Source organism: Taudactylus pleione, unplaced genomic scaffold, assembly GCF_031769625.1.
Source record: "Taudactylus pleione unplaced genomic scaffold, aTauple2 ptg000918l, whole genome shotgun sequence".
Lineage (NCBI taxonomy): Eukaryota > Metazoa > Chordata > Amphibia > Anura > Myobatrachidae > Taudactylus > Taudactylus pleione.
In genome coordinates this window covers 1,364,928-1,391,170 of record NW_028285319.1, presented here as the reverse complement: position 1 = coordinate 1,391,170, position 26,243 = coordinate 1,364,928, and the positions used below count along the sequence as shown (strand labels likewise).

The 26,243-nt window shown below is 42.0% G+C and overlaps 1 protein-coding gene across 3 annotated transcripts in view; it reads right to left on the bottom strand.

Annotated features, from left to right (window-relative positions):
- PRKG1 (protein kinase cGMP-dependent 1) overlaps nt 1-26,243 on the bottom strand; it is a 1,225,781-nt gene that overhangs the window by 37,629 nt on the left and 1,161,909 nt on the right. For all 3 annotated transcript variants that reach the window (XM_088459635.1, XM_088459634.1, XM_088459636.1), the window contains one exon: nt 13,676-13,772. In XM_088459635.1, the coding sequence (XP_088315761.1) occupies nt 13,676-13,772 (97 nt within the window). The remainder of the gene's footprint in view (nt 1-13,675; nt 13,773-26,243) is intronic.

Here is a 26,243-nt window from a genome sequence, read left to right as displayed (position 1 = left end):
TATTATACTGTAGCAGTATAATATATATGTGAGAATCTCATAGCTACATCTGGCTAGTGCTTCTCTACATGAGCACATACAGTTAACTTCTTGGGGAATTTTCCTCTTACAACACTGTACAAATTGTATCTGCATTAAATATCAATAATTGTGGGTTGTTACATATAACTTAAAAAATGTGGCTATCTACTGTGCATGTCTTGGCTATTATAAGAGGCTACATATTCTGCATATATTAGGCATTTCCACTATGTTATGAACCTCTACTAATTATTATACAGGCTACAACAGACCACTCTACCCTCTAATGTTGTTGCAATATTTGATTATAATTCATACGCATATTTATATTGTTAAACAATCACATCTAAGAGTATTTAGTTTACCATCAATATATATATATATATATATATAAGATGTGCATAAATTATTACTTAACGATTAATTCCTCATCCTGTTCCCAGTGTTGTATATTACCAGTCACATACGTTACACACACCTTCAGATCTTATAAGGACTAATATAGATTTGTGTTATTGTGGGAGTTGAGTAAGAGAACAGCAGCACTCTTTAAATTGCACTAATTACAATACATTTGAATATTTTGCTAAGTAAAATTCAGATGTGTATTAAAGATAACATCATTATTCTGATACAATTTTTTTTTTCTATGTAATTATTCCTTTTGTGTATATTGGGCCTTAATCAGTAGTGCTGATTACAGATTCCCGATGATCAAGAATCTGGGCAGGCGCATGACCCATTCTGCGCATTTGTGCAGAACGTGTCTGCGATCCCGCCCGGAGACTGGCAGCAGACTGGCAGTGATTGGCAGTCTTCTGCCATTTGTGGGTGGGGAAAGGGCGGCGATGTTGGGGGGAAGGGAAGAGACAGATTTTCACCTTAGCCGGCCAATGTTCCGCAAAGTATCCGAGCTGCGTTGGACAACGTAGCTCGGATAAGTAATGCAGCAGGAGGTCGTGATGCCTCCTGTGCATTACCATATCTGCACAGATGGAATTGCAAAGCTGCTTGCAAGCAGCTTTGCAATTCCGTCTGAAGCTGAATCAGGACAATTATACGGTGCAGAGGTCATTTTTCTCTATCTCTACCAAAAAACATAGAGCAAACTTGCATCTATGAAAATATGATATAATACTTTTTTCAATCACTTATGCAAATAATACATAGATGATTATATAACTGAACACAAGTTATACAAGCCACAAATCCTTTCCAATGCTACACTATACCAGGTTATAAACAATAATCAATGGTCTAAATTCAAAAGACACTTAAGGTGAGTGTTGCAGATTACTAAATGTACATTACTCAGCATGACTGCTGCAGTCCAATTATTATCAGTAGTGGTATCAGAACCGACGTTTACTGGAGGAAATATACTGTAAAACCAATATAATGGGGCTTTTCTGTTACATTTTAGGAGCTGAACTTTTGGCTGTATTTAAACCGGCTAAGAATCATCAAAGTTAGAAAGCAAGAGCTGGCTTGTCTTTGAAATTTCACTGCTGCAGTTTAAATGATTATAATCCGCTATATTACACAGTAATAGCTGTTCCATGGCTCACAACTGATAGCCACCTGGCCAGACTAATTCGGTGTCATTTGTCACATGACTATGGGGCACTTTAATCTCACTCACCCTGAGTGTCCTGAGAGGGACATGTAGGAACAGCATGTTACTGTAGGTGCCCTTGTGAAGCCAGACAGAATAGGTTTGGATAGTGCAATGAAAGTTTATGGAACATCTTCTGGGAAATGAAATAACACTTTACTTGTGAATGGATTCCATGTTACTCCGTGTACTGTGTATACAGAAACATAGGGCCTGATTCACAGCACACGCAATTCAAGCGCAAGGCTGATGTTTACGTAGTTGAGCGATTACAGGTTGAGTCTCCCATATCCAAATATTCCGAAATACGGAATATTCCGAATTACGGAATATTTTTATTATGACTGAGAAAGTGAAACCTTTGCTTTCTGATGGTTCAATGTACACAAACTTTTTTTGATGCTCAAAATTATTAAAAATATTGTATTAAATGACCTGCAGGCTGTGTGTATAAGGTATATATAGAACATAAATGCATTCTGTTTTTAGTTTTGGGTCCTATACCCAAGATATTTCATTATAGTATGAAAATATTTCAAAATACGGAATATTCCGATATCCAAAATAACCCCTGGTCCCAAGCATTTTGGATATGGGAGACTCAACCTGTATTTGCTAATGCGCATGCATGGAAAGTTCTGAAACCCCTATGGTGCATGTGTTACATAGAGTGTACGCACTGTTGTGATCAGGACAGACGGTATCAGAAATGGGGAGGCAAAGTGATGGCCGTTGACTGGAAGGTGGCCTGAAGTGATCACAAAAATAGTCTGTCTTCTTATAGGCGTGCTAGTGTCATGGGTGGGTAAATGTAAGAGGCTGCGTTCTCAGATGCACAGCCGAAGCCGCAGAGGCCATGCTCAGTAGTGTCCACCTGTGAATTAGGCCTATAAAGGACACAATACAGTTATTAGCGATGGCTGTGAGTTGCCGGCAATTGGACTGTTTCTCTGGCAATTCGCCCATAGTGGTTCATAGGAAAATCTGCAATGCTGCTGCACCACAATTATCTGCAGTGTGCGCATTTGTGCTTATTGCTGAGAATTTAATCGGATAAGATAAAAAAAAATGTCTAACACTAAACATCTAACTTATTTAGGTAGTTACGTACATTAACTTGAAATGTGAGTAATGAAACTATGGGTGTAACTAAGTTACCAAAATTATTGAGATCCAACATTAGGGTGGGATACATTTTGAATCTTGGAGCAGGTGTAGAGATTAACGCATTGATACCAAAATTGTTGGTGTAAAATGTGCCCCCAAAAAAGATGCATTTTGCACAGGTTGCAAAGCTGGAAGAGTCTGAAAAAGGCACCAAGTTTACGCCAGTAGAGAACAGTAATAGTATACACCAGTAGAGTACAGTAATATATACACCAGTAGAGTACAGTAATATATAGTATACACCAGTAGAGTACATTAATATATACACCAGTAGAGTACAGTAATATATACACCAGTAGAGAACAGTAATATATACACCAGTAGAGTACAGTAACATATACACCAGTAGAGAACAGTAATAAATAGTATACACCAGTAGAGTACATTAATATATACACCATTAGAGTACAGTAATATATACACCAGTAGAGAACAGTAATATATACACCAGTAGAGTACAGTAAAATATACACCAGTAGAGAACAGTAACATATACACCAGTAGAGACCAGTAATATACAGTATACACCAGTAGAGTACACCAGTAGATAACAGTAACATATACACCAGTAGAGAATAGTAACATATACACCAGTAGAATACAGTAATATATACACCAGTAGAGAACAGTAACATATACACCAGTAGAGAACAGTAATATACAGTATACAACAGTAGAGTACATCAGTAGATAACAGGAACATATACACCAGTAGAGAATAGTAACATATACACCAGTAGAGAATAGCAACATATACACCAGTAGAGTACAGAAATATATACACCAGTAGAGAACAGTAATATACAGTATACACCAGTAGAGTACACCAGTAGATAACAGAAACATATACACCAGTAGATAACAGTAATATACACACCAGTAGAGTACCGTAATATAAACAGCAGGTTGACGCCATGAGAAAACAGTTCTACAGTATATGCACTGATTTACAGCAGGATATGTGGCTTATTAGTGGTAGTAGTAACTAAAGTTACAGTACTCAATTTGTACACAATATAGCTAAATGTGAAATACATAAAACAGTCTGTCTGTGTCCGGACAGTGTTCTTAATAAATACTAAATCACATTTACCATGTAAAATACAATAAAAAAATAGACACAAATATACAATTATTGCACCAATTAAGTTCAATTAAACATCCGTTGTCTTTCTCTTTATAAATAATATGGGAATCTGCTTTCATGCTGTGGAGCATTTGCAAATATCAATTAAATAATAAATATCAGCAGCCACACTAATAGAAGTCATAGTATTAGCATTCAGGCACTTTGAAGTGGCTGCCGATCATCATCATTAGTGCATATTTGGCACCAGGGGTTGAGTACCTTCAAGTTATATACCTGCTGACAGGTGCATGAGTGGCTTTTTTATGGTCTGCATGAGAAGCATTTCCTCAAACACACCCTTTACTGCACTTAGCCAAAGTCCCCTCCATCCTCCATTTCGTCTTTCTAAGTGATAAGGGGCATAAGAAAGTCTACAAAGACTCCAGCCTCTGGCTGCCGCTGTAGGGAAGGACCCGGTCGCCCGCTGGTAACAAAATCTTATCGGGTGCCCGGCAAATTATTTTTAAACCATCTTCCATTACATACTATTGCCTATTACATAGAAATCACTAGTCTTATATAACTGTTTGTCTCAGAATCAAACAGTTCATGTGCAGTAAACTCAGAAGTTTACTCATAAAGATCATCAATCACCCCCCAAACATCTTAGCCCATGTGTATGATCATCCAGTAGGCTGCAGCCTAGGGCACCAGGACTTACAGTAGGGGGCACCTATATCATTCCATGTTGGCATTTGTTGCACAGCTTATTTAAAGAAGATTGTTAGTAATCCGGCCACCCCAAGGCGGTTTTGAGGGAAGTACTCCCGATGTGACCATGTAACTTACGGTATACAATCGGGAAACCGGCTGCCTTAATACTGACAGCCGGCTTCCCGACTGTCATATCCCAGCGAGGGTGAAATGCCGGATGTCTAGATGTAGACGCCTGACATTTTCCCGACGCCGGGAGACAGGCGCCCGTCATCCCGATCGAAGGGATGCCGGGCGCAGCGACCGGACAGCCGCGGGGGGGAGGGTTAGGTTTAGGGCACCCAGGGGGGGACTTAGGGTTAGGCACCCCCCAGGAGGGTTAGGATTAGGATAGGAGGAGGGAGGGTTAGGGTTAGGCACCCCCGGGGGGGACTTAGGGTTAGGCACCTCCCCGGGGGACTTAGGTTTAGGCAGCGTGGAAGGGGGGGGTTAATGTTAGGCACTTAGAGGGGGGATTAGGTTTAGGCACTTGGGGGGGAGGTTAGGGTTAGTCACCCTTAAGGGGGGTTAGGTTAGGTTAGTAAGTACTTACCTATCGACAATCGGGATTTCCAGCGCTGTCGGGCTCTGCTTTTGTCAGCCAGGCGCTGCCTGATACCAATTCCGTAACTTACTGCTAAGTTACATATAAGGGGAGATGTATCAAGTAGTGTGAAGAGAGTGGAGAAGTGGATCAGTGAAGCAACCAATAGCAACCAATCAGCTTCTGCCTATCATTTTATAGAATTTACTTTATTTAAATGTTACCTCGAAGGTGATTGGTTGCTATGGGCAACCTCCACTGGTCCTCTTCTCCACTCTCCTCTCACTACTTGATACATCACCTCCACGGTCACTGTGTACATTATGCTACTTCGCCATCTGTGTTGGATGGAGAGCCGCATGTGGCTATCCATTCCTCCCAACCGTGCTGATTTTGGCAGGCAGTCCTGCAAGATCCAGCCGTTCCACTCGCTGGCCACAGTGTCCGGCGGTGGGGGTAAGTGGGTGGGGGGTTGGTAGGTCCTCTCTCACCTGCTGCTCTGCTCAGCAGAGCAAGCAGTGAATAGATGTTGGGAGTATGCATGCAGCATCTCTTCACAGAGAGAGGGAGTAGGGGGCATGCCCAGCAGCTCCTGGACCTGATGAAAGCTGGGAGGTACTGTATGGATTATCCTTAGAGTCGTCCTCACATTGCCCTGAAGCCAAAGTCTTCTTTACATTCCACAAACATCATTACATGCCAAGAACAAACATGTCTGCTGTATGACCTTCATTACCTGCGCATGAGCATAATGAAATTAAATTTCCTGTGCGTGCATATGCACTAAGCTCTGTGTCTACCAGCATTTTAGAGGGTGCAACAAGTGTATTAGCTTAGGGAATTGGAACTCTCTGATCAGGCTCTGAGAAGCACTGCAGCAGCGTTACTGGCCGCTGCCGGCCCTTTCAGGCATCCTGCTAGCCACATGCAGGGGCCCCAGGGCCTTGTGCGCTGGGTGATGGCACTACTACTCTGAGTTATAGAAGGCAGCATGTCTCAGTAACACTGCAGCTGAACAGGGGCAACCTTTTGAAATGAACAACAGCCCCTTTCGGGTGAAGCGATTATTTGATATTAAGTGAGCATTGATTCCAATTTGCAGTAATTGTTTCCTGCATGTTTATATTTACACATACAGTACAAGAGTTTATGGAAGCTGCCATGCTGAGAATAGATATTCCTATTTATGGGGAGAACATATTTATGAACTACAACAAATAACACCTCAGGGCTCAGGAAGTGGGGAATGAACGGAAGAATCTTGCTCTGCAATCATTGCTGCAAAGGGTAGATTTCATTTTTTTATTACAACACTTTTGTAAATATTAACAAAAGTTATTTACTATGTTTAATAGTCAACATTGGAAATTCTGGATAGTGTAAATGGTCTCTTGCAGGAACTATTCCCTGTTTTCACAGGAACATAAAAATATACTCGAGCACGCACTCAAAATAAATGCAAATTTTAATATTGATATGAATATAAATCCAAGGTTACATAATCTGCAGCTTCTCTGGATTAATCTGGATCGCTATAGTCCAAAACACTAGAAGATGTAAAGGAGCTGGCTGGGTTTTGATGGATGGATTGTATATGGAGATTATGATACTGTTCATTGTTTCATTATTTGGAGAATATGCAGTATAGCTAAGGAAGAGGGACAATACATTCCGGATTCACTCTGTATATCATTAATACCAGATTTTATAGTTGGATTGACATAATGTAATATTAGCTACTTATTACTCTATTCCAAATGAATTAAGTCCTAATACTGCACTGCACTGGTCAATTAGTTAGATCTTGACAAGGAGTAGAACTGTGATTTTGTAAAGGTTAGGATCCCTGAATAAATTGATAATGATTTTAATTCATAGAATGATTTCATCCTTGAGATGTACATAGTCGTTTCTCTTTACCCGATTACTTGCATCACTGACTATTGCTGTCCATGGAGAATTAGCATCCCCAAAAAATAATAGAACACTTAGGGGGGAATTCAATTAGCCACGGTACTTTAACGCTGCTAATTAATCCCCCAGGCTAATTCAATTAGCCCCGAAGCCAGCACTTTTCGGGGGCATGGCCTAATCGCGGGAGGCATGGCCACATCTCCCTTAGTTTTTAAAAAAACTATTCTCCGCGGGGCTGTGATCCCTGGCCCCCTCAGCCAGGAGCAAATACAGGAAGTTGGGGGAGCGTGAGCCGTGTGATCGCCCCCCCCCCAACCCCGCACAGGCTGAGGAGAGGAGACTGCTGCTGTTGCTCAGTGGCAGCAGTCTCTCGGGTCCCACTGCAGCCCAGCACAAAGCACTGATCCTATGCGTATTCACCCAAAAACATAATTTTTCAGGCAAATAAAATGTGATCTAATTGAATTGCCCTAAGGCAATTAACACGTTAAACTCCTGTTCTACCCGCCCGAAAAATTAACGGGTTTAATTCAACCCCCCCCCCGCTAAATATGACATCCATTATATTGTGCCCAAGATGGCTGCCTCATTTGTAGTATGGTTTATTTCTAGCAAATGTAAATTGCGGGATGTAGTTATGAGACCAGCGGCCACGAGGCCGTCAATCGAAATCCTGACGCTGGAATCCCAACAAGGATGCCGGAATCCAGGAGGATGCGTGCCTGAACGAAGGTAATCTGGGGCGCCGCGGGTATTAGCCGTGCGGGGTAGGTTTAGGTAAGTTAGCATTAGGTTTTGGGGTGGGGAGGTTAGGGTTAGGCACCCCTAGGGGGGTGGGTTAGGGTCAGGCACCCCTAGGGGGAGGGTTAGGGTCAGACATCACCCGGGGGGGAGTTAGGGTTAGGCACTAAGGGGGGAGGGTTAGGTTTAGGCACTAACGGAGTGTTAGGGTGAGGATGCAGGGTGGGGAGGGTTAGGGTTAGGCTACAAGAAAGGAGGGTTAGGGGGAGAAGGGGGGAGGGTAAGTATTCTTACTCAACCCCTGTCAGGATACCAACCATCGGGATGCCGCTGTCGGTATTGTGACAGGAGACATCCCAGCAGCCGGCATTACAGAAATGGGATTGAAATGCCGGCGGCTGTTTAGCCACTGATTCAAATCCCGACAGCAGATGCCCGACAGGATCAAGATCCCGACAGGGGCAGGTAAGTACCCTAACCTCCCCTGTCCCCCACTTAACTCTAACCCTCCCTTAGTGGTGCTTAACCCTAACCGCCCCCCTTAGTGCCTAACCCTAATCTACCCCCGGGGGTGCCTAACCCTAACCCACCTTACCGCTCCCTAAAACTAACCCTCCAGGGGGGGTGCCTACCCTAACCCTGCCCCCTTGTGGTGCCTAACTCTAATCTCCCCCCCCCCAAACCTAACCCCGCTAGATTCCCTAATCCTAACCCTCCTCCTTCGCGACTAATGCTAAGGACGCCCCGGACTTACTTTTGTTCGGGATTATGATAGGCGTCGGTGTTTAGACGGTATTTAGACGCCTATCATAAATCCTTAGCCGGCATTCCGCTGTCGGGATTGTCCCGGCATAACATACCTATTCCGTAAATTGCTTTGAGCCCTTTCTGAAAAAAGCACAATATAAATAAACATCATTACTAAAATTATTATTATTATTATAACCTGTGAAATGGGAGTACCTGTGTTTTATCCCACTTAAGTATTTCATGCTATACATAGAGCATTTTCCCTGTAATGTGATTACTTGCTTCTGTTTACTCAGATTTTATTTCTCATTTGGCCTTTCACATTTTAAAATTGCAAGGGATTAGTTTTTGTTTACATGTCGGGGGAATCAACCAGGTTTAAACTTTCCTGGTAGAATATTAAGCAAGTGTTACCTGATGCCGAGGATTTCCCCGGGGTCATGTCTTTAAAAATAGAAAGCCCACTTGTCTTACATTTCTTCTTTCAAGTCTCTAATACGATATTGCCTTGGACAAGATATTTTTAACTTGGGGATGTTATTACTAGTAGTGACTCCCGCTCAGACTGTAATGTAGATAAATTAAGTGCTTTACTACCATTAAAGTGGAAAGGGCACCTCCACTTTGTGGTATGGACCAATATTCAGCCAATCAGTTTGCTAAGAATTAGTGATATCACAGAAGAATGAGGCACAACGTGTTGCAGTTTTTAGTCGCTAGCTTCCAGTGAATATTGGTTTAGATCATAAAATGGCTGCCCCATACAGATATGTACACATATACTATTGCCTAAGTCGTGCCTAACAGCCCTTCTCGGCGTGCCAGGTCCCGTGCGCTTCGGCTTGTGCCGAAGATTATTTTTGCATCTTTTTCTCATTCTCTTGAATGTGCATTTTAGTTCATCATATTTGGTATGCCGTGCGTCGGGCTCCCGGCGTAGGGATAATGATAGGCGGTGGGATTTCGACGCCTATCATTAGACCCCTGCCGGGATTAGACAGTTGGGAAACCAGCGGTTGGCAATTCGACCGTTGGCTTCCTGACTGCATCCCACCTTTGGACCAGTGAAACTTAGCACTGCAGAGTCGACTCGGCACTGCTAGTGTGCCTGCTTGAACTAGAGTTCACGCATGTGCACAAAACCCCGGCGTCTAGCGGAAGAAGCCGGGCAGGGGTAGAGGGATCGGAAAGGATCCCTCTTCGCAACCCGGGACTCCTTCCAATAGGGAGGAGCAGGGTGAGCGCTGAATGCGGGAACAAACGCCATCTGCAGATGGCGAATGCTCCCGCAGTCAATCTCCGAAAATATTGTATTTTTGGAACTTGATTAAACTCTGTCCCCATACTAGTGAATGGGGACATGGGCCATATCGCAAGTAGAAGGTAAGCCTGAGACAACTGTGATATCTCCTGCATTACCTTTCTGATGAATGGCCCCAAAACTTAATTTCTACAAAAGCAGGTGAAATTGTTCATTATCACCTGCGTCTGTAGAAATGAGGAGATAATGAATAGAGCCCTCAATCACTATCTGCATGTATAATCTTTTATAAAAACTGCAATCAGTTTACTTTTATATAAATCTCTATAAAATCAGTATGATATGCCTCTCCAATAAGATATCTGATATTATTTCTTCCCTTTGTGGTGTAAAGCTCATGTGTACTGTATCTCAGATGGAGCATTTGTAAGTTAGACACCTATAATAGGCAATTCCAGCATTAACCTTGTTAGTTACTGTAAGTTGTCAGGCAGGTTCACACCCATATCCTCATACAGATACATGTTAAACAATCACAAACAACAGTGTTTGATTCACCAGAAGAGAGAGCCAAGGACAGGTTTAGTATTCCTAACACTAATAGGCTGTTTTAATGCATTTGGTTAAATGCCAAAGCATCTCATGAAAACTTTCCTTTCAATAATCTGCTTCCTATTGGAATTGAATTATCTACAGGAAACATAATATAATTCTCTACAATAGAGAATACAATACAATATTAAAAATAAACACATTAAAAGTACAGCAGTACATTAGACTTATAAGATACTTTTTGCTTTTCATGCTCAGGAATAGCTATAAGCTTTCAATGTAGCATTAATCTTCCACTCACAATGAATCCCTGTGGTCATTTATTACTGCGTCTATATTAACTCTACGGCGGCACTGATTAATTTTTCAAAAAGTTTTTGAGACAGGAGACATAAGTGGAGGAATAATATGTTTGTAGGATAAATGAATATGAAAAAAAACTTCAATTAGATGTGTCCATGTTTCTTTTGAATTAACACTTTGCTATCAAGACTTTGGGCCTGATTCAGAGCCGGACGCTCTGACCAGAGCGCTCGCTCTGAATCAGGGCCCTCTTCCATGAAAATGGAGCGTCCCTTCTGGATGCTCGTATAGCTGTGGGTGACCACCCACAGCTATAGCGAGCGTCCATGATGATGGTCGCGATGGTCAAAGACCATCGCGACCAACGGGCTTGCGACGAGACCCTGCGGTAGGGTATCGCTGCCGCAAGCCCAGGAGTGATTTTGGCTCTGTCAGAGCCAAAGTCACTCCCACTTACATCATTACTGATGTCAGTGGGGCCGGACTCAGACGGTAGGCGTTCCCATGGGGATGCCTCCGTCTGGCCGGCACGCCCACCAAAGGGGGCGTGCTGTCAGTCACCATCGACAGCACGCCCCCTTTGGTGCGAGACCCCGAGCGACGTATTTCTCGTCGCTCGCCGGGTCTCGCGCATGCGCACGATGGAGCTCCCTCCGTCGTGCGCATGCGCAGTCTAAGAACATCGACCCGCTAGCGAGCGAACTTTGCTCGCGAGCGGGTCTGAATTGACCCCCTTTGTACCATAAAAATAAAGAAACAGTATAATAAATGTATCAGCGTACATTAAGGAACAGCCTCTTCCTAATGGTGCATACACACGATCAGATTTTTTCTTCAGATATGGACGATAACGATTTAAAAATCGTTCAGTCGTTCATATCTGAAGGAAAATCGTTCATATCTGACATGCCTGAACGATGGACGATCAACGATGCGCGTTCCCGTTTGTCAGATAACGATATCTGACATCTGATGGGTTTGCAGTCAGACTTGGACGATTCCATTCATTTTAATGCAGTCAAAAATCGTTCAATCATTCAAATCGTTCAAATCGTTCAAAACTTTGGTCAAATCGTTCAAATCGTTCAAATCGTTTAGTCGTTCAGTCGTTCATCTGACAAATCTGACAAGTCTGACAAATCTGACCGTGTGTACGCTCCATTATACTACTTTTACATTTTATACCCAAGAGCTTCCCTTCATCTATGCAACAGAAAATTGATTACAGCTCAGCTGTCTCCCTCAGCAGTCACGTAGCCATAATGCATGTCATAATGTAAGAACACTCTCTCCTCTTCCCTTGGTGACTGTTACTATGTTTGCAGCAAGCGGCATTGTCCGGAGACGTTCCTGGCATTCTCCAGCTGTATGACATACCAGGAACTCCTCCTGGACAAATCCTCAACACAATTCATTACTCCACTCCTGCCAGAGTTTGCTACCATCAGCTCTAAAGCAAACGGTATAACTGCATATTATACTGTAAATGTGGAGGTGTATATCTACTGTATAACACAAACAAGCTAAATCCTACCCATATTCATGCACTATTACACAGTAATAACATGGTTATCTAATTTTATATATTCTCTGTTACATACAAACAGTGGTTTTGCCTGGAGCAACCAATCAGATCTATAGCAACCAATCATTTTTCATGTTCTGTTCTTATTAATTGTACTAGAAGCAATTCTTCAAGTCTGACTGGCAACCCCACAAACATTTAACTGTATTATAAATAATGTTAATAAATGTCCACCAACAACTTCGCATTACAGTGCTGAGATACAGACATGTAGCCTAACAGTTGCTTCTTTTGTTGCGTTTACCGTGCTATTATACCTACTAAATCCTTTTTTCTAGCTCATTTTCATTGCATTTGAAAAATATAGAAAATGTACATTATGGATTTATTAGCAATCTCAGTATTGGGCTAATGGTTGATGATGTCACTATGTGATGACAGGTCCTGATTCACAGTTTTATGCTATTCCAATGTTTTCAGTGTTGAGCGAGTAACAGCCGTCTGCGCCTACGTCAAGGTTCATTACCGTAGATGGCTGCAGAGAGTATTTATCCGCAGTGTGATTGACTGTAAGGGGGTGTTTGGGGTGGTAACAGGAGGCGTTATTTTGGCACAGCAGCTGCGTACAGGATACTGTGGCGGCATTAGCATACAACTCTGAATCAGGCCTAAAGCTTATAAAGGCAATGAGAAGATTGTCATTTTTATCGTGTCATGGAGATATAGAGGTCTATTTATCAAGCAGTGAAAAGTGTGGAGAAGTGGACCAGTGGAGAAGTTGCCCATAGCAACCAATCAGCTTTGAAGTAGCATTTATAAAGTACAGTCTATAAAATAACAGGTAGAAGCTGATTGGTTGCTATGGGCAACTTCTCCAATGGTCCACTTTCCACACTTTTCACTACTTGATAAATAAACCCCTTACTGTTTATCTATCTTTACATTGGTTTGTGATAAAAGACACACTAAATGAATATTCATCTGCACATCTACATTACCCAATTTTTCTTTAACAGACTTTAGTGCACCCCTCACACATAGTGAAATCTGAAATTTTGCTGGCTTAATCAATATCCATGAAAATGCAGCCAATCAGTCCCCTGGGAACAAATGACATTACCAAATCACTGCAGGGAGATGTATCAAACTTTTGAAAGAGATCAAGTGGAGAAGTTTCCCATAGCAACCAATCAGTTCCTAACTATCATTAGCGTAGCACAGTCTATGAAATGACAGTTGGAAGCAAATTGATTGCATAGGCAACTACTCCACGTATCTTTCTTGAAGGTTTGGTGCATCTACCCCTAATGTGAGACACACAAATGGAAATAGTGGGTGGAGTCAATATGCAAATGATGCAGTCTGGTCTACATTGGATCAGCCAACAAATGGTGACCTCCACTTGTGCAGGTGATGCATGCAATAGGATGTTACAGATATATAGTAGGAAGTTGTCTTACCAGCTCCACTCTTCCAAATCCTCCAACGCCAAGCGTATCAATGATGTTGAAATCCGTTAGCTTGAGATTGCCGAAGAACGCTGCCTCTGCTTCATATCTGTATTTTTTAATGAAAAAAAATAAGAGCCTTTTAGAAATATGGACATTTGAGGAGTCTCTAATGGAACCAGACAGGGGTAGCATCATTTCCACATAAGAATTAACGTTTGCAGTTTGGTTCATGCATCGGCAATATCCCATTCCGAGTGTCTTTATGATTTAGAGCAAGTATTTGGTATAATGTCATTCAGCCTTACACCGTGTGAGGTGTCATTTTAGTATTACATGGTGGCAAATCCTCAGGGTAATATTAATTTACACTTCTGCTAATCGGAGAGAGTTCAGGCTTGTATTTTCAATCGAGTGAGATGGGTGACTGGAAACATATCAATGAATTATTGCACCAATATCCTGGTGTTCTGTGTTCCGGAACTCTGTGACAGTTTCAGAGCTGTTTTCCTTCAGTTCTCTCTATCTCTATATCCTTCTTTATGTTGTCATTTTTTTGTGCAATAAACTCTGTAGCACATACAGCTAAAGTACCAAGCAGATGAATGTCTATCCAAGAGTGATCAGCTCAGCACTAGTGAATATAATACTTAAAATATCCCAATGAGCAATGTGCTATATTTAGGACAGCAGTGATAATCTGGCTCCTCCCATTGACTAGAAGCATTTTCCGTGGCAGTGGTGATATACATTTCCTTTAAAAGACCTTGATGTATATTCTCCACCCAGACTATGCTCATTAGAAAGACCTTACTGACCATATGGAAGGAGCATCAGGAGGACTTTACTTAGAATAAATACCAGGAATACAAACATGCATATCCTTTCCACTAAACAGGATTTCAATTGAATTATAGCGCCATTAAAAAGGATTACAGGAAAACACATTATTTAGCACCATTCATACTATGCAGTGCTATATATATAATCTCAATAGAGTATGTCTATAGAGAAATCATTTTAAGATTTTATTACATTGTTCAAATTTAGTATTGAACCTAATTGCATTAATGACATTACATATCCATATAATTAGGTGATGGTTTCCAGCTTTATTTAACCCAGTTAAGCAAATGAACACCGTCCACGCAAATAAGTGCTTAGAGTGGGAAAAAAACAGGTATTTTTATTTTTAAAAAAATATATATATTTTTTTTCTTCAATGGAGCTGATATCCCAGGTTTTGGCTTTCACATTCAGTAATTTAAAAAAAATGAATAGTTATCGCCAGCCTGAGATGGATCGAACAGAATAAGGATCCTTGTTGAATTGTCTTCCCCATGCCATGAATGCTGAGAGTATGCCTGGCGAGACCCGCCAAATGTTATTGCTGGCAGGGTTCTCTCCAGCAATAGGCAGTAACTCCTTAATGTACGGGATTGGGTTAAGCCATATTTGCCTACTCTACCGGGATGGTCGGGAGCCTCCCGAAAATCAAGTGGCGATCCCGGAAGTGTGGGCAAGTTTCCCGGCCGGGCTGTCTCACCGGAGAAAACACCTGAAAAATGGCCACCTCAGCCATTTCTCCAGTGTTCTGCGCATGCGCACTATGGAAATAAACCTAGCGCAAACCTGCGCATGCGCTGTAGACTGCGGGCACACACTAGTGCCCAGAGCAGGGCCGCAACTAGGAGTGGGGCTGGAGGTACACATGCACCAAGTGCGCTGCTGTACCCGGCGCCAGTGTCCTCCAGCCCGACACTGCAGGGAGGCTCCAAGCCAGACGCCCGCTAAGATGTTATTACAAGCGGGCGCCCGGCTCCTTCCCTGCAGCGCCGCGGTAGCCTGAGGCTGGAGTTCTCTTAGCCGGAGGCTGGAGTTCTCTTCGGTCATGACATCTCTCCCATAGTTCCGAGGAGTAGGCGGGCAGACCGGACGGTGACGGATGCAGTAGCAGGGTTTAAGGTAAGTATTGTGTTTTGTTCTTTGTGTGTACTATAAGGGCACTACAGGGGCATTACTATAAGGGCACTACAGGGGCATTACTAGAAGGGGACTACAGGTTCATTACTATAAGGGCACTACAGGGGCATTACTAGAAGGGCAATACAAAGGCATTATCATATGCACACTACAGGGGCATTACTAGAAGGGCACTACAGGGGCATTACCATATGGGCACTACAGGGGCATTACTATATGTGCACTACTACAGGGGCATTACTATAGGTGCACTGCCGAAGGGGACATTACTATGGGGGAATTACATGGGTGGGCACCAAATTACTGTCTTGCCCCGGGTGACAAAAATCCTAGTTTCAGCCCTGCCCAGAGTTTACAAGTGCCTTAGGACCACAATCCCCACCCAGAATAGCAGCCCAGGTGGGTCTCAGTCTGTACAGGGCAGTGCTGGGCTCAGAGGCTGCAGCTACTATGACTGTATGAGTCCTGTGTTCAAGTTACTGTTACTGATCACAATCGCTGATTGAGGCTCAAGGAGTAAAACTATACATTGGGCCTGATTTAGAGGTGGACGCTCTTGTATCTGTTGCCGGAGTCGCGGCTGCAATAATATGCATATGCTAGTATCAGCCTTCCCCTGGTGCAGTAGCCTGTGCTTGAATGTGCCAGCACTGAGACCTTCTTTAACACCGCCGGTGATTCTTGACACGCCATCGTCGACACTTGCACCAGCCCTAAGACTGTTTCTCTGTCAGAACATGACCTCTGTGGCTGCGGCTGTGTTTCTGGGAACGCAGACACTTTAACTGACACGCATGCGACACGCCCATAACACACCCATGAGTCTTTTTTTTGGTTCACTTAAGATCACCTCCCAGTCACCGCCCAGGAATGCCCATCACTTTGCCACCCCATATCTGCTACCAACTGTCCTAATCCCAGCACCTTTGTGCATACATTCTGTGTAACACATGCATCATAGGGGTTCCCAGGACTTTTGCGGAAATAATCGCTCAACAACTTGTACATTGGCATTGCATGCAGATTGCGGGCCCCTCTGAACCTGTTCCGTTATTTGTTACTCCATCAGGTCTTCTGAATGAAACCATGTACAGTAAGAATAGAGGATTATCATTTTTCTTATTTAATGCCTGATCAATAATCCAAATATATTTAATTCACTACATAGAAGTTAACAAAACATAAAAGGTGTTTAGGCGTCTGTACAATGTTTACTCAGAAAAGCCGGTCAGTAATGTATCTGGCCATAATTTACTGTTCAAGTAAATTCTTTTTATACTGTTGTATGTCCTGCAGTGCTCACATGGCTATAACGGTTACAATTGCTATTTTTAAGTAGGGAATGGTACACGCTGAGGTTCCCTCTTCATAAATAGCTGTAAGAACAGATAGACAGAAATGGGAGGTCAACCTTTTGCCAAACTATAAATCAGCAGCAAATTGCAATCATAAAATGATTCTAGTTACTACATGTTGGTTGTATGACTGTGACTCCCATTCAAAAAGCCCTAACTCTAATTGGACAGGAAAAGATCATTGCAGGGGAGGGTGACACCAACACTGGATAGTGTAGTGCTGGGGGTAACCCAGGTAAGATGATTATATTTACCATGTTCATGCCCCACTCACAGAGGTAAACAAAAGCTTGAATTAAGGATAAAGAATTGATATGCTAATAAGCACGTGTACAGTATCCGGTCGACTGTTCGACATTAAGAAGGTTGACGCATTCTGAATGTCGACAGTCATTAGGACGACCACTAATATGTAGACATGTTTTCAGGTCGCCATGTTTACATGGTTGACACTTTAAAAATAAAATCAACATTTGAAATGTCAACACAAAAAATGTTGACAATTTTTTTGATGATTACCATTAGGGTTAGGCTAAAATAACCAAAAACCCATATGGCACCATTTTTGTGTCGATATGTTAAATAGCTCTCCTTTTGAAAGTGTCAAACAACTAACCATGTTGACCTAACTACATGACTACATATTGGTGGTCAACTTAATGCATACTTGCCGACATTCAGCTCCCTCCTTCCGGGAGGGAGCTGAATGTCTGCAAACAGTGGGGGGCGAAAATGGGTCCGAAAATAAAGGCATTGTGAAGCAGAGGGCTGAGCCACTATAACGCGAACCCCCCCCCCGCTACGGGGGTTTCTACTAGGTAGTCGGGGAGGCAGGCGGAAGCCGGGGGGCTTGCCTGCCTTTCCGGGGGGTCAGGAGCGGCACACAATATTCGGGAGGCTCCCGACCAAATCGGGAGGGTAGGCAAGCCTGACTTAATGATCATGCCGACCTTCTGACTGTCGACATTCAGAACATGTCAACCTTCTGGTGTCAACCGTCTGAATGTCAATCTTCAGACTGTCGAGCAGTCATGCCACACTGTTCTATGCATGGCCTTTGTTAAAGATCAGGACAGAGCACGGACAGTACAAGCACTATGCATTCCATGCTTAGCTCTGCATTCTCTCTAAAGTTCATGCATATAGACTATTCAAAAAAGAGATTAATGGTCAGTTTATTCTGCAGTGAACAGAGCACAAATGGTTCTTGGAATAGAGATCAGAGATTGTGCATGAGAAATAGCTTTGTGGGTCTGAGCTACTAGCTTATTCTTTCTTTGGCAGTAACAGCACCAAAAGGATCATTTATTCATGAAATCTGAAGATAATTGAGGAAGTATCATTGATTTCATTAAGCTTGCTAACTGCCAGGTACAGTACTGTACATGGGAATAGGTACAGTGACAGCGGCATCCCGATGGTTGGAATCCCGACAGGGGAACGGTGAGTACTGTTCCCCTGTGCTATTTACCCCTAACCCTAACTTTCCTTTTTTGTACCGTAATACTAACCCTCCCTACCCCGCACCCTAACCCTCCCAGTAAGTGCCTAAACCTAACCCTACCTTTTATTTATTTATACTTAGTGCAAATTTGTTCACCAACACCCTGGAATATGAAGCATTGCGCATGTTATGGCGAGAGAAGCAGAGCATGTGCATTCATCAAACCACAAACAATTCCTGTGTCGCTCTGTGGAGGAGGTAGAGAAGCTTAATTTCATTAATTTAATGCAGCAACATCTAAGTCATGCCACGTGTCTCGCGCCATATAGAGCAAAACATTAGGTGAGTCATATACTGTAGCGCAAAAACATTAGGTGAGCCATATACTGTAGCGCAAAAACATTAGGTGAGCCATATACTGTAGCACAAAAATGTTAGTTGAGCCATATACTGTAGCCCAAAAACATTAGGTGAGCCACATACTGTAGTGCAAAAACATTAGGTGAACCATATACTATAACGCAAAAACATTAGGTGAACCATATACTATAACGCAAAAACATTAGGTGAGCCATATACTGTAGCACAAAAACGTTAGGTGAGCCATATACTGTAGCACAAAAACGTTAGGTGAGCCATATACTGTAGCCCAAAAACATTAGGTGAGCCATATACTGTAGCCCAAAAATGTTAGGTGAGCCATATACTGTAGCCCAAAAACATTAGATGAGCCATATACTGTAGCCCAAAAACATTAGGTGAGCCATATACTGTAGCCCAAAAACATTAGGGGAGCCATATACTGTAGCCCAAAAACATTAGGTGAGCCATATACTGTAGCCCAAAAACATTAGGTGAGCCATATATTGTAGCCCAAAAATGTTAGGTGAGCCATATACTTTAGCCCAAAAACATCAGGTGAGCCATATACTGAAGCACAAAAACATTAGGTGAGCCATATATTGTAGGACAAAACATCAGGTGAGCCATATACTGAAGCACAAAAACATTAGGTGAGCCATATATTGTAGCGCAAAAACGTTAGGTGAATGACATCTGTATAAAAGCAGATTGAGTTTTTTTTATATAGGGCTAAAGAAAGGGGGCTGGGCTAGACATCCCTCACCCCCAGCCTCCCACCTCAGAAATGTCCCTTTCAGAGGGAGGCCCATGATCATCGCTTTCAGGAGGACGCCCATGATAAACACACCCCTTATACCCCATTATTACCAGTGCGGAAAAGGTGTCTGTAATTGAATTCTATATAGCAGCTACGCTCAGTCTGAGAGCGATGCAGGGAAAAATAAACACTCTCTCCACTTTATCACTCTCCAAGGCTTAGTACATCTCCCCCTAGATGGGTAGTTTGGCAACAAGTGCACAGCCCCTAGATACCTGGTGCCAGATATCCGTCTAAAGTCAGACTGATCTCTGTGTATAGTCCACAATGTGGCCTATACTGTACCTGCCTGACGTGCCTCAGAACATTGAGCTTATGTGAGATCTCCCTGTTGCCACCCAGGTACAGCCATTCAGCCACAAGTGTAGATGTGACTGAGATGTATACAGCTCTGAATTGCCCATAGCTGCCCATAGTTACATATGTTTGTCCACAGAGCGTGCAAAGTGCTGAAACACGCAAAATCCACCTGCAAACCGGAGTAGCCTGCAAATCATAGCTGCCGACTTTCTGGCTGCCCACTCTGGGAGAAGGCAGCAAGGTTGGCATGTCAGGGGGTGTGGCACACACAGAGGATAGTGCAGGGGGTGTGGAGGTACGATTGCGTCATCGTGGCCCCGCTTTTGCTATATAATGCAGAGATAGCTGACGTTGTAAAGCAAGTATTAACATTGTATTTCTATTTTATTCACAAAATGATAAAATTTTTATAATTTTACATATATAGGGAGACACTGATGGTGTATGGGGTGCACACACCCACATGACACTGGCCACACCTACACAGCATTGGCCACTCCTCATAATAGGCCCTTTAACATTTTCAGCCCCAGGCCCATGTGGAGCCTAGTCATGGCTACGACGACGCATTTCAGCACGAATATGATGATCAGCCTCCTGGCACCGCCCACTTTCTGAGTAAAGTGGGCAGTGCTGGGCAGATGCGGCGGTGTATACTGCAGCCTCCGGGAGATTTTAATGCTCTTCCAGGTGCCTGGGAGCAGCACCATACAGGAGCATCCTGGCTGTTCCGGAAGGGTAGGCAAGTATGGTGCAACTCTGAATCGGTCCATCAGTGTTTTAGGCAACTGCCCTACTGTACAGTATGTCACTGAATGTTGAAACTGGACTGACTTCAGAACAGTGTAATGCTGTATCAGTACTTTACATGATATCTGTAATTTATAGATTGACCACTAAGTGGCAACAGACTGCTACTAAAAATATAATTTTTCAGACAAGTAATTTTTTTTTTTATTAATTATGTTTAAAACACTGACGTGCCAGTTTTACAATGTTTTTCTACTGTAATAAAAGATTTACTCAGCAGCCTTGAATTTATTTTTGATTGTTTTAAACAAAAGCACATTTATTGTGCAATGAAAACATTTGGGGCCAAATGTAATAGGGTGAGAGTTTAAGAAAGTGTGAGAGTTTAACAGTAATCTCTCACACTATTACATTGGTCCAGTTGTATCTTCAAAATGGGAAAACATCTGGATGAGAGTTTAAATCGTGAGTTTTTTTTAGTCTGAAAAACATGCGAGTTTGCATGTTGTCTAAACTCTCACCCATTACATTTGGCCCTTGAAGCGTCATTATTCATTAGGTAACATTTAAAAAAAAAAAGATTTTTGAGGGATGATTAAACTAGATTGATGCTACATTTATGTATGTACTAATATACTAATTGCCCCAGCATCCCAGTTCAGATTGAGGATGTGCTCTGTTTATCTCTTGCAATGTTGAGCCCATTTTAAAGTAAAGGACTTGATTTGCATAAATCATGTAAATTCGTACTTTTTAAAAACACCAGAACCAAAATCTTAAAATCATAGTAACTATACAGTAGATTTCTGCAAGGTACAGTATAAGACAGGGAGAATTTAGTAAACAATGATTTAATACATCTCCAAAAATAATTCCACTGATTTCATACACTGGAGATTGCCTGAAAAATAGTAAAATGAGTGAGATTTCCCATTCACTTCAATGACCCATCCATTTCAATGGTTTTTCCAGTGTGTGCGCTCACTTTTGCTGCATGTGTAACACACTTTAAGTAACGACATTGCATTACTCCTAGCGCAGTTGCATTTGTCTAAATATAATTTTTCATTTTATTTAAATTTTATTTCCACTTGGACTACATTGTGTATAATGAGTCCTAATGGGCTACTTTAGCAAAGATTTTGGAAATTTATAAAATGGTAAAAAAATGTTTCAGGTTGTGTTTATTTATAAACTATTTTTAACTCTTTGTGTTCCCCGTTTTTTTTTTTCTATTAGTTCCAAAAGCATGAATATACCATAAACATATAACAAATGGTTGCCAGGGTGCTGTGGGACACATTGCTTCACACTATACAGTATGGGACCACGTTGGTGTTATATTTGCCTGCTCGCTCATTTAATTTTTGCGGACCTCTTTCCCCTAAAGGCTGTAGCCCCCGCAAAATGGGCTGGGAATGGTTACTCTAACAGTAGACCCCATGCTGCTTATTCCCTGTTATTATAGTGTGACTGATCCAGCCTGTCCAAGCGGGTTTGGTATAAAAAATGTACATGAAAAATATACAGTCAATAGGTAGACAGGGAGTCGACAGGGACAAAAGGTTGACACAAAAATGGTCGGTATTTGCCTGTTTTCTAACCCTTATCTTCTTCACCCTAACACTCCCTCCTGGTGCCTAACCCTAACTGTCGGGGTAAGTGCTTAACCCTAACCGTCCGTCCTAGTACCTAACCCTAACCTTCGGTAAGAGCCTAAACCTAGCCGTCCCTCCTAGTGCCTAATCCTAACTGTCGGTGTAAGTGCCTAACCCTAATTGTCCCTGCTAGATTTTAACCTTAACCATCTGTTAAGTGCCTCACCGTAACCAACAACAAAAAAAAATATGTTGACCATTACAATGTCAGCCTTTTGACCCTGATGACCTTTTTTACCTGTCTATCTTCATCCATGTTGACCTTTTGTGTGTTGACCTTTTGTTCCTGTTGACTGTCTACCATGTGATGTCTATCTATGCGTCCAAGTATGGTGCAGGTCACACCTTTAGCACAGGGATCACACACTGGTTAACCTCCTGTTTTAGTGTGCCTGGACAGTTTAAGGAGTTTTATTTATTTTTTATTTTTTTTTGGGGGGGGGGATATAGGGGCACTTCTTTTTATTATAATTATTATTATTTATTATTAATAATAATTTATTTACCAGAGTTTCTCTCCCATTTATTTCAATAACCCCTGCATTTCAGTGGCCTTTCTGTATGGAAATATTTTGAAATGCTTGGACATTGAGACAAATGGGAAAAAAACAATGATTTTAAGAAACACAAAGCTTGTTAAACGCCTTGCTTTACATTTTTAAAAAAACAAAAGATTTAGCATGAAATGTTAGACAGAATGCCTTTTATATGCATGTGGCAAATTAAATCCTTAGACTAGGTCAGACTTCGCTGGTGGTGCAATGGTTAAGCTAGTTTAAAGGTGTGCTTTTATATGACCTGCCTTTAGTTGGCCTATGGCTGTTTGAAGTTGTGTGTTTTAGGGGACATTTTAGAGTTATGATGTATGTGCTCCAGTTATTGTTATGCAGTAATACCTGCATACATGCCTAGTCTGGCTTCAGGCGATAGTGCGCTTAAGGTATAACATCACTTGCCAATTAATTTCCAATTTCATTGTGGCGATTTTGGCTATAGTGTGGAAATTGTGTGTGGCGTTATAACTAAGGGCCTGATACAGAGATGTACGTTACTCCGATGATTAATGTACATCTTGGATGTTGAGGGGGTCTGCACATGTGCAGAATGGGTCCTGTGATCCGCTCGCAGACCCCCCCTAAGCGGAAGCATGATTGACATGATGCAGCATTTGAGGGCAGAGCGGGGGTGTGCCTGGTCACCGCTCCCGGAAACGGGGGGAGTTTTGCCCCCGTTTTCCGTGAGGGACGAGACTAGGGTCTGCATCTCTGGATGCAGATTCCTGTCCTTTTAAGTGACCAGTACCCAGTCAGGCTGTGGGAAGCTTCAGCTCCCGCAGCCTAACCAAAGGAGCAACCATCGTGTCCATCACCCACAATGGTTGCGATGGTGATCCCAGCCTGTGGTACCTCCTGCTGCATTTGCATCTGAGATGGATGGAATTGCACAGACACTTGTGTGCGACTCTACATATCCGTCCATCACTGAATCAGGCCCTAAGTACGCTGTTGGGACAAGAATGACCCTTCAAATATAAATGTTACACTGTATATATTACCTAATTATAGCAACCATTTAAAACCATTAATGACATTTCATTATTTTCAGATAACATCACTTTAACAGAATTCAATTTACCAAGTTCCACTCATTTTCTAACTATCTGAAAAATGTGTTTCTCAAGTGCTGAAATTGTCCCTGACTGTTATATAATCTGGGGAATTCTATACACAGATGACTTCTTTCCGTAAATGACTATCTTTATGTTCTGCTGACAAGTACTTTGAGGTTTCCATGGAAACAAAAACCTGAAAATGCTTTAAAAGACACCATTCTTGGTAAAAGAAAAATTTGAAAGGTGCTTAGTAAAATTGGACATTCACTTTCAATGATAACCTACATTTACACAACACATTGAGGCATAGTGCAATGTACAGAGACGATTCCGTACTTACTGTACAATAGCTGAACATAAATGAGAGCCGCTCTTACATATACTACTTCTCCCAAACAGGTTACGTAGCTGGGAAAATAGCTGATCACAGGAGCTGTTACCATAGTTTAAAATCAGAGCTGTTGGAGAGACTGATGAATGATTCAGAATATTTGAGAATGTCCCTTAAGTGTTATTTTCTTCTAACATTCTATCGATTCTAAAAGTTATAAATTTGAGCAGTTACTGTGGATCTAGACTAATGCAACTGAAAACATTGCCGCTAAGCCTGGTCTACTTTTGGTCTGAACTTGAATCTGGTGATGACATTTTTTGTTTACACTTGTTTCCTAGCAACCGGTCTTCTCCTGCTGACGTCATGTTGCCGCGACGGGGCTCCGGGCAGGCGTAGGCGGAAGCCGGGCAGAGAGACTGAGCTTGGCTGCACGAATGGGTGATTGAGTGAAGGGTATTTAGCTACACTAGCAGTTTTCAGCTGAATTAAGGATTTTTCTTCATATAACGCCATTCTGAGATGGTGTTATATAGAGTAAGCTCTTGTTAAATGTTAAAGTGCTGTAGACAGCAATGGTTTGCTCTCTGTAGTGCGCTGTTGTGCAAGCTGGGAATTAACTGAGAAGATAATTGCGTTATCTTCTCCTTAACTCTTAATACTTAAATTATGCGGAAACACTCATTTCTATAGATTGTAAACTTGTGAGCAGGGCTTTCCTATCTCTATGTCTGTCTGTTATTACCCAGTTGTGTTCTTCTATTACTGTTGTTTCCAATTGCAAAGTGAATATATGCTGTGCTATATAAGAAACTGTTAATAAAGAAATAATTTCCGCATGATGTAAGTAGAAATTTTCTTCTTGAATAGATCCCTGTGTGTGCTGTGAGTAATGTTGAAGAACATAAAAATAACCTTTACTGCCATTGGTCGTTGTATGATCATCATATGTTGTGGGGAATTCAAATAGGTTCTGTCAAAATCTTAAGAGATGTGCAGCTGTGCACATAGCTAGTAATTATGGAATGAAAACCTCTATGCTGTATGAGTAAAAATGATAAAGGATTTCCTGCCTGGATAGCCTGCATAGTGTTCACGTGCAAGGTTCTACTGCTGATTGAATTGCCCCCATGGAGTCCAAAATGCTATAGATATCTCATTGGGGGACATTAGGAAATTGTCTCTTTAACCTTTTTTAGGGATACATTTTTATTTTTTTACTCATTTTAACTGCGGTACTTAATAAATTGTATTGGAGCATATCTCTGCTATAAAGAATTAAGTACAGCAGCCATTTAACAAAATGAAACCTTCTCTCCTGTGGTTTCGGTTTACAAGATTCAGTCAGTGAAACGCGCTATGAAAAAAATTGCGAAACAGTGGTCCATAGGCTACAACGAGATGGCGTTTGCTGTCAGGGCCAATATCCGAAAAGCTAAGCTCACTAGATCTTGGTACATTGACAATTAGCGCAGTCCTCATACGCAGTGATAGGGTCTACTGTAGCCATACTTGCCAACCCTCCCTGATTGTCAGGGAGACTCCCTGAAATAGTAGCAATCTCCCTGACTCCCTGAAGAGTCTAGCAATCTCCCTGATTGCACCTTACCCCCATTATGAAGCTGTTATATTAAAAAAAACTGAAATATATACATTAAAATGGGATCATTAGTATAATTTCCCTGCATTGGTTATAAGGCACAATGATTCCTATGGCTACAAGCATTTCCTGAAAAGTATCAGTGTGTTTTCAACAACAAGTAGATCTTACTAACTGCTTTAGGGATAATTTACATTTGGATGTAAGTCAGTTTTATGGCACGCCCCCAGATGTAGCAGCATAGGGGCCGCAGCAGTTATTTCCGATATTTGCTACGTTACCCTCATCATAATATAAAGGCACACTACATAAAAAAGGCAGCAAGCCTCAGAAAACATACATTTTTGGAGGATTGGCTGCAAACTTG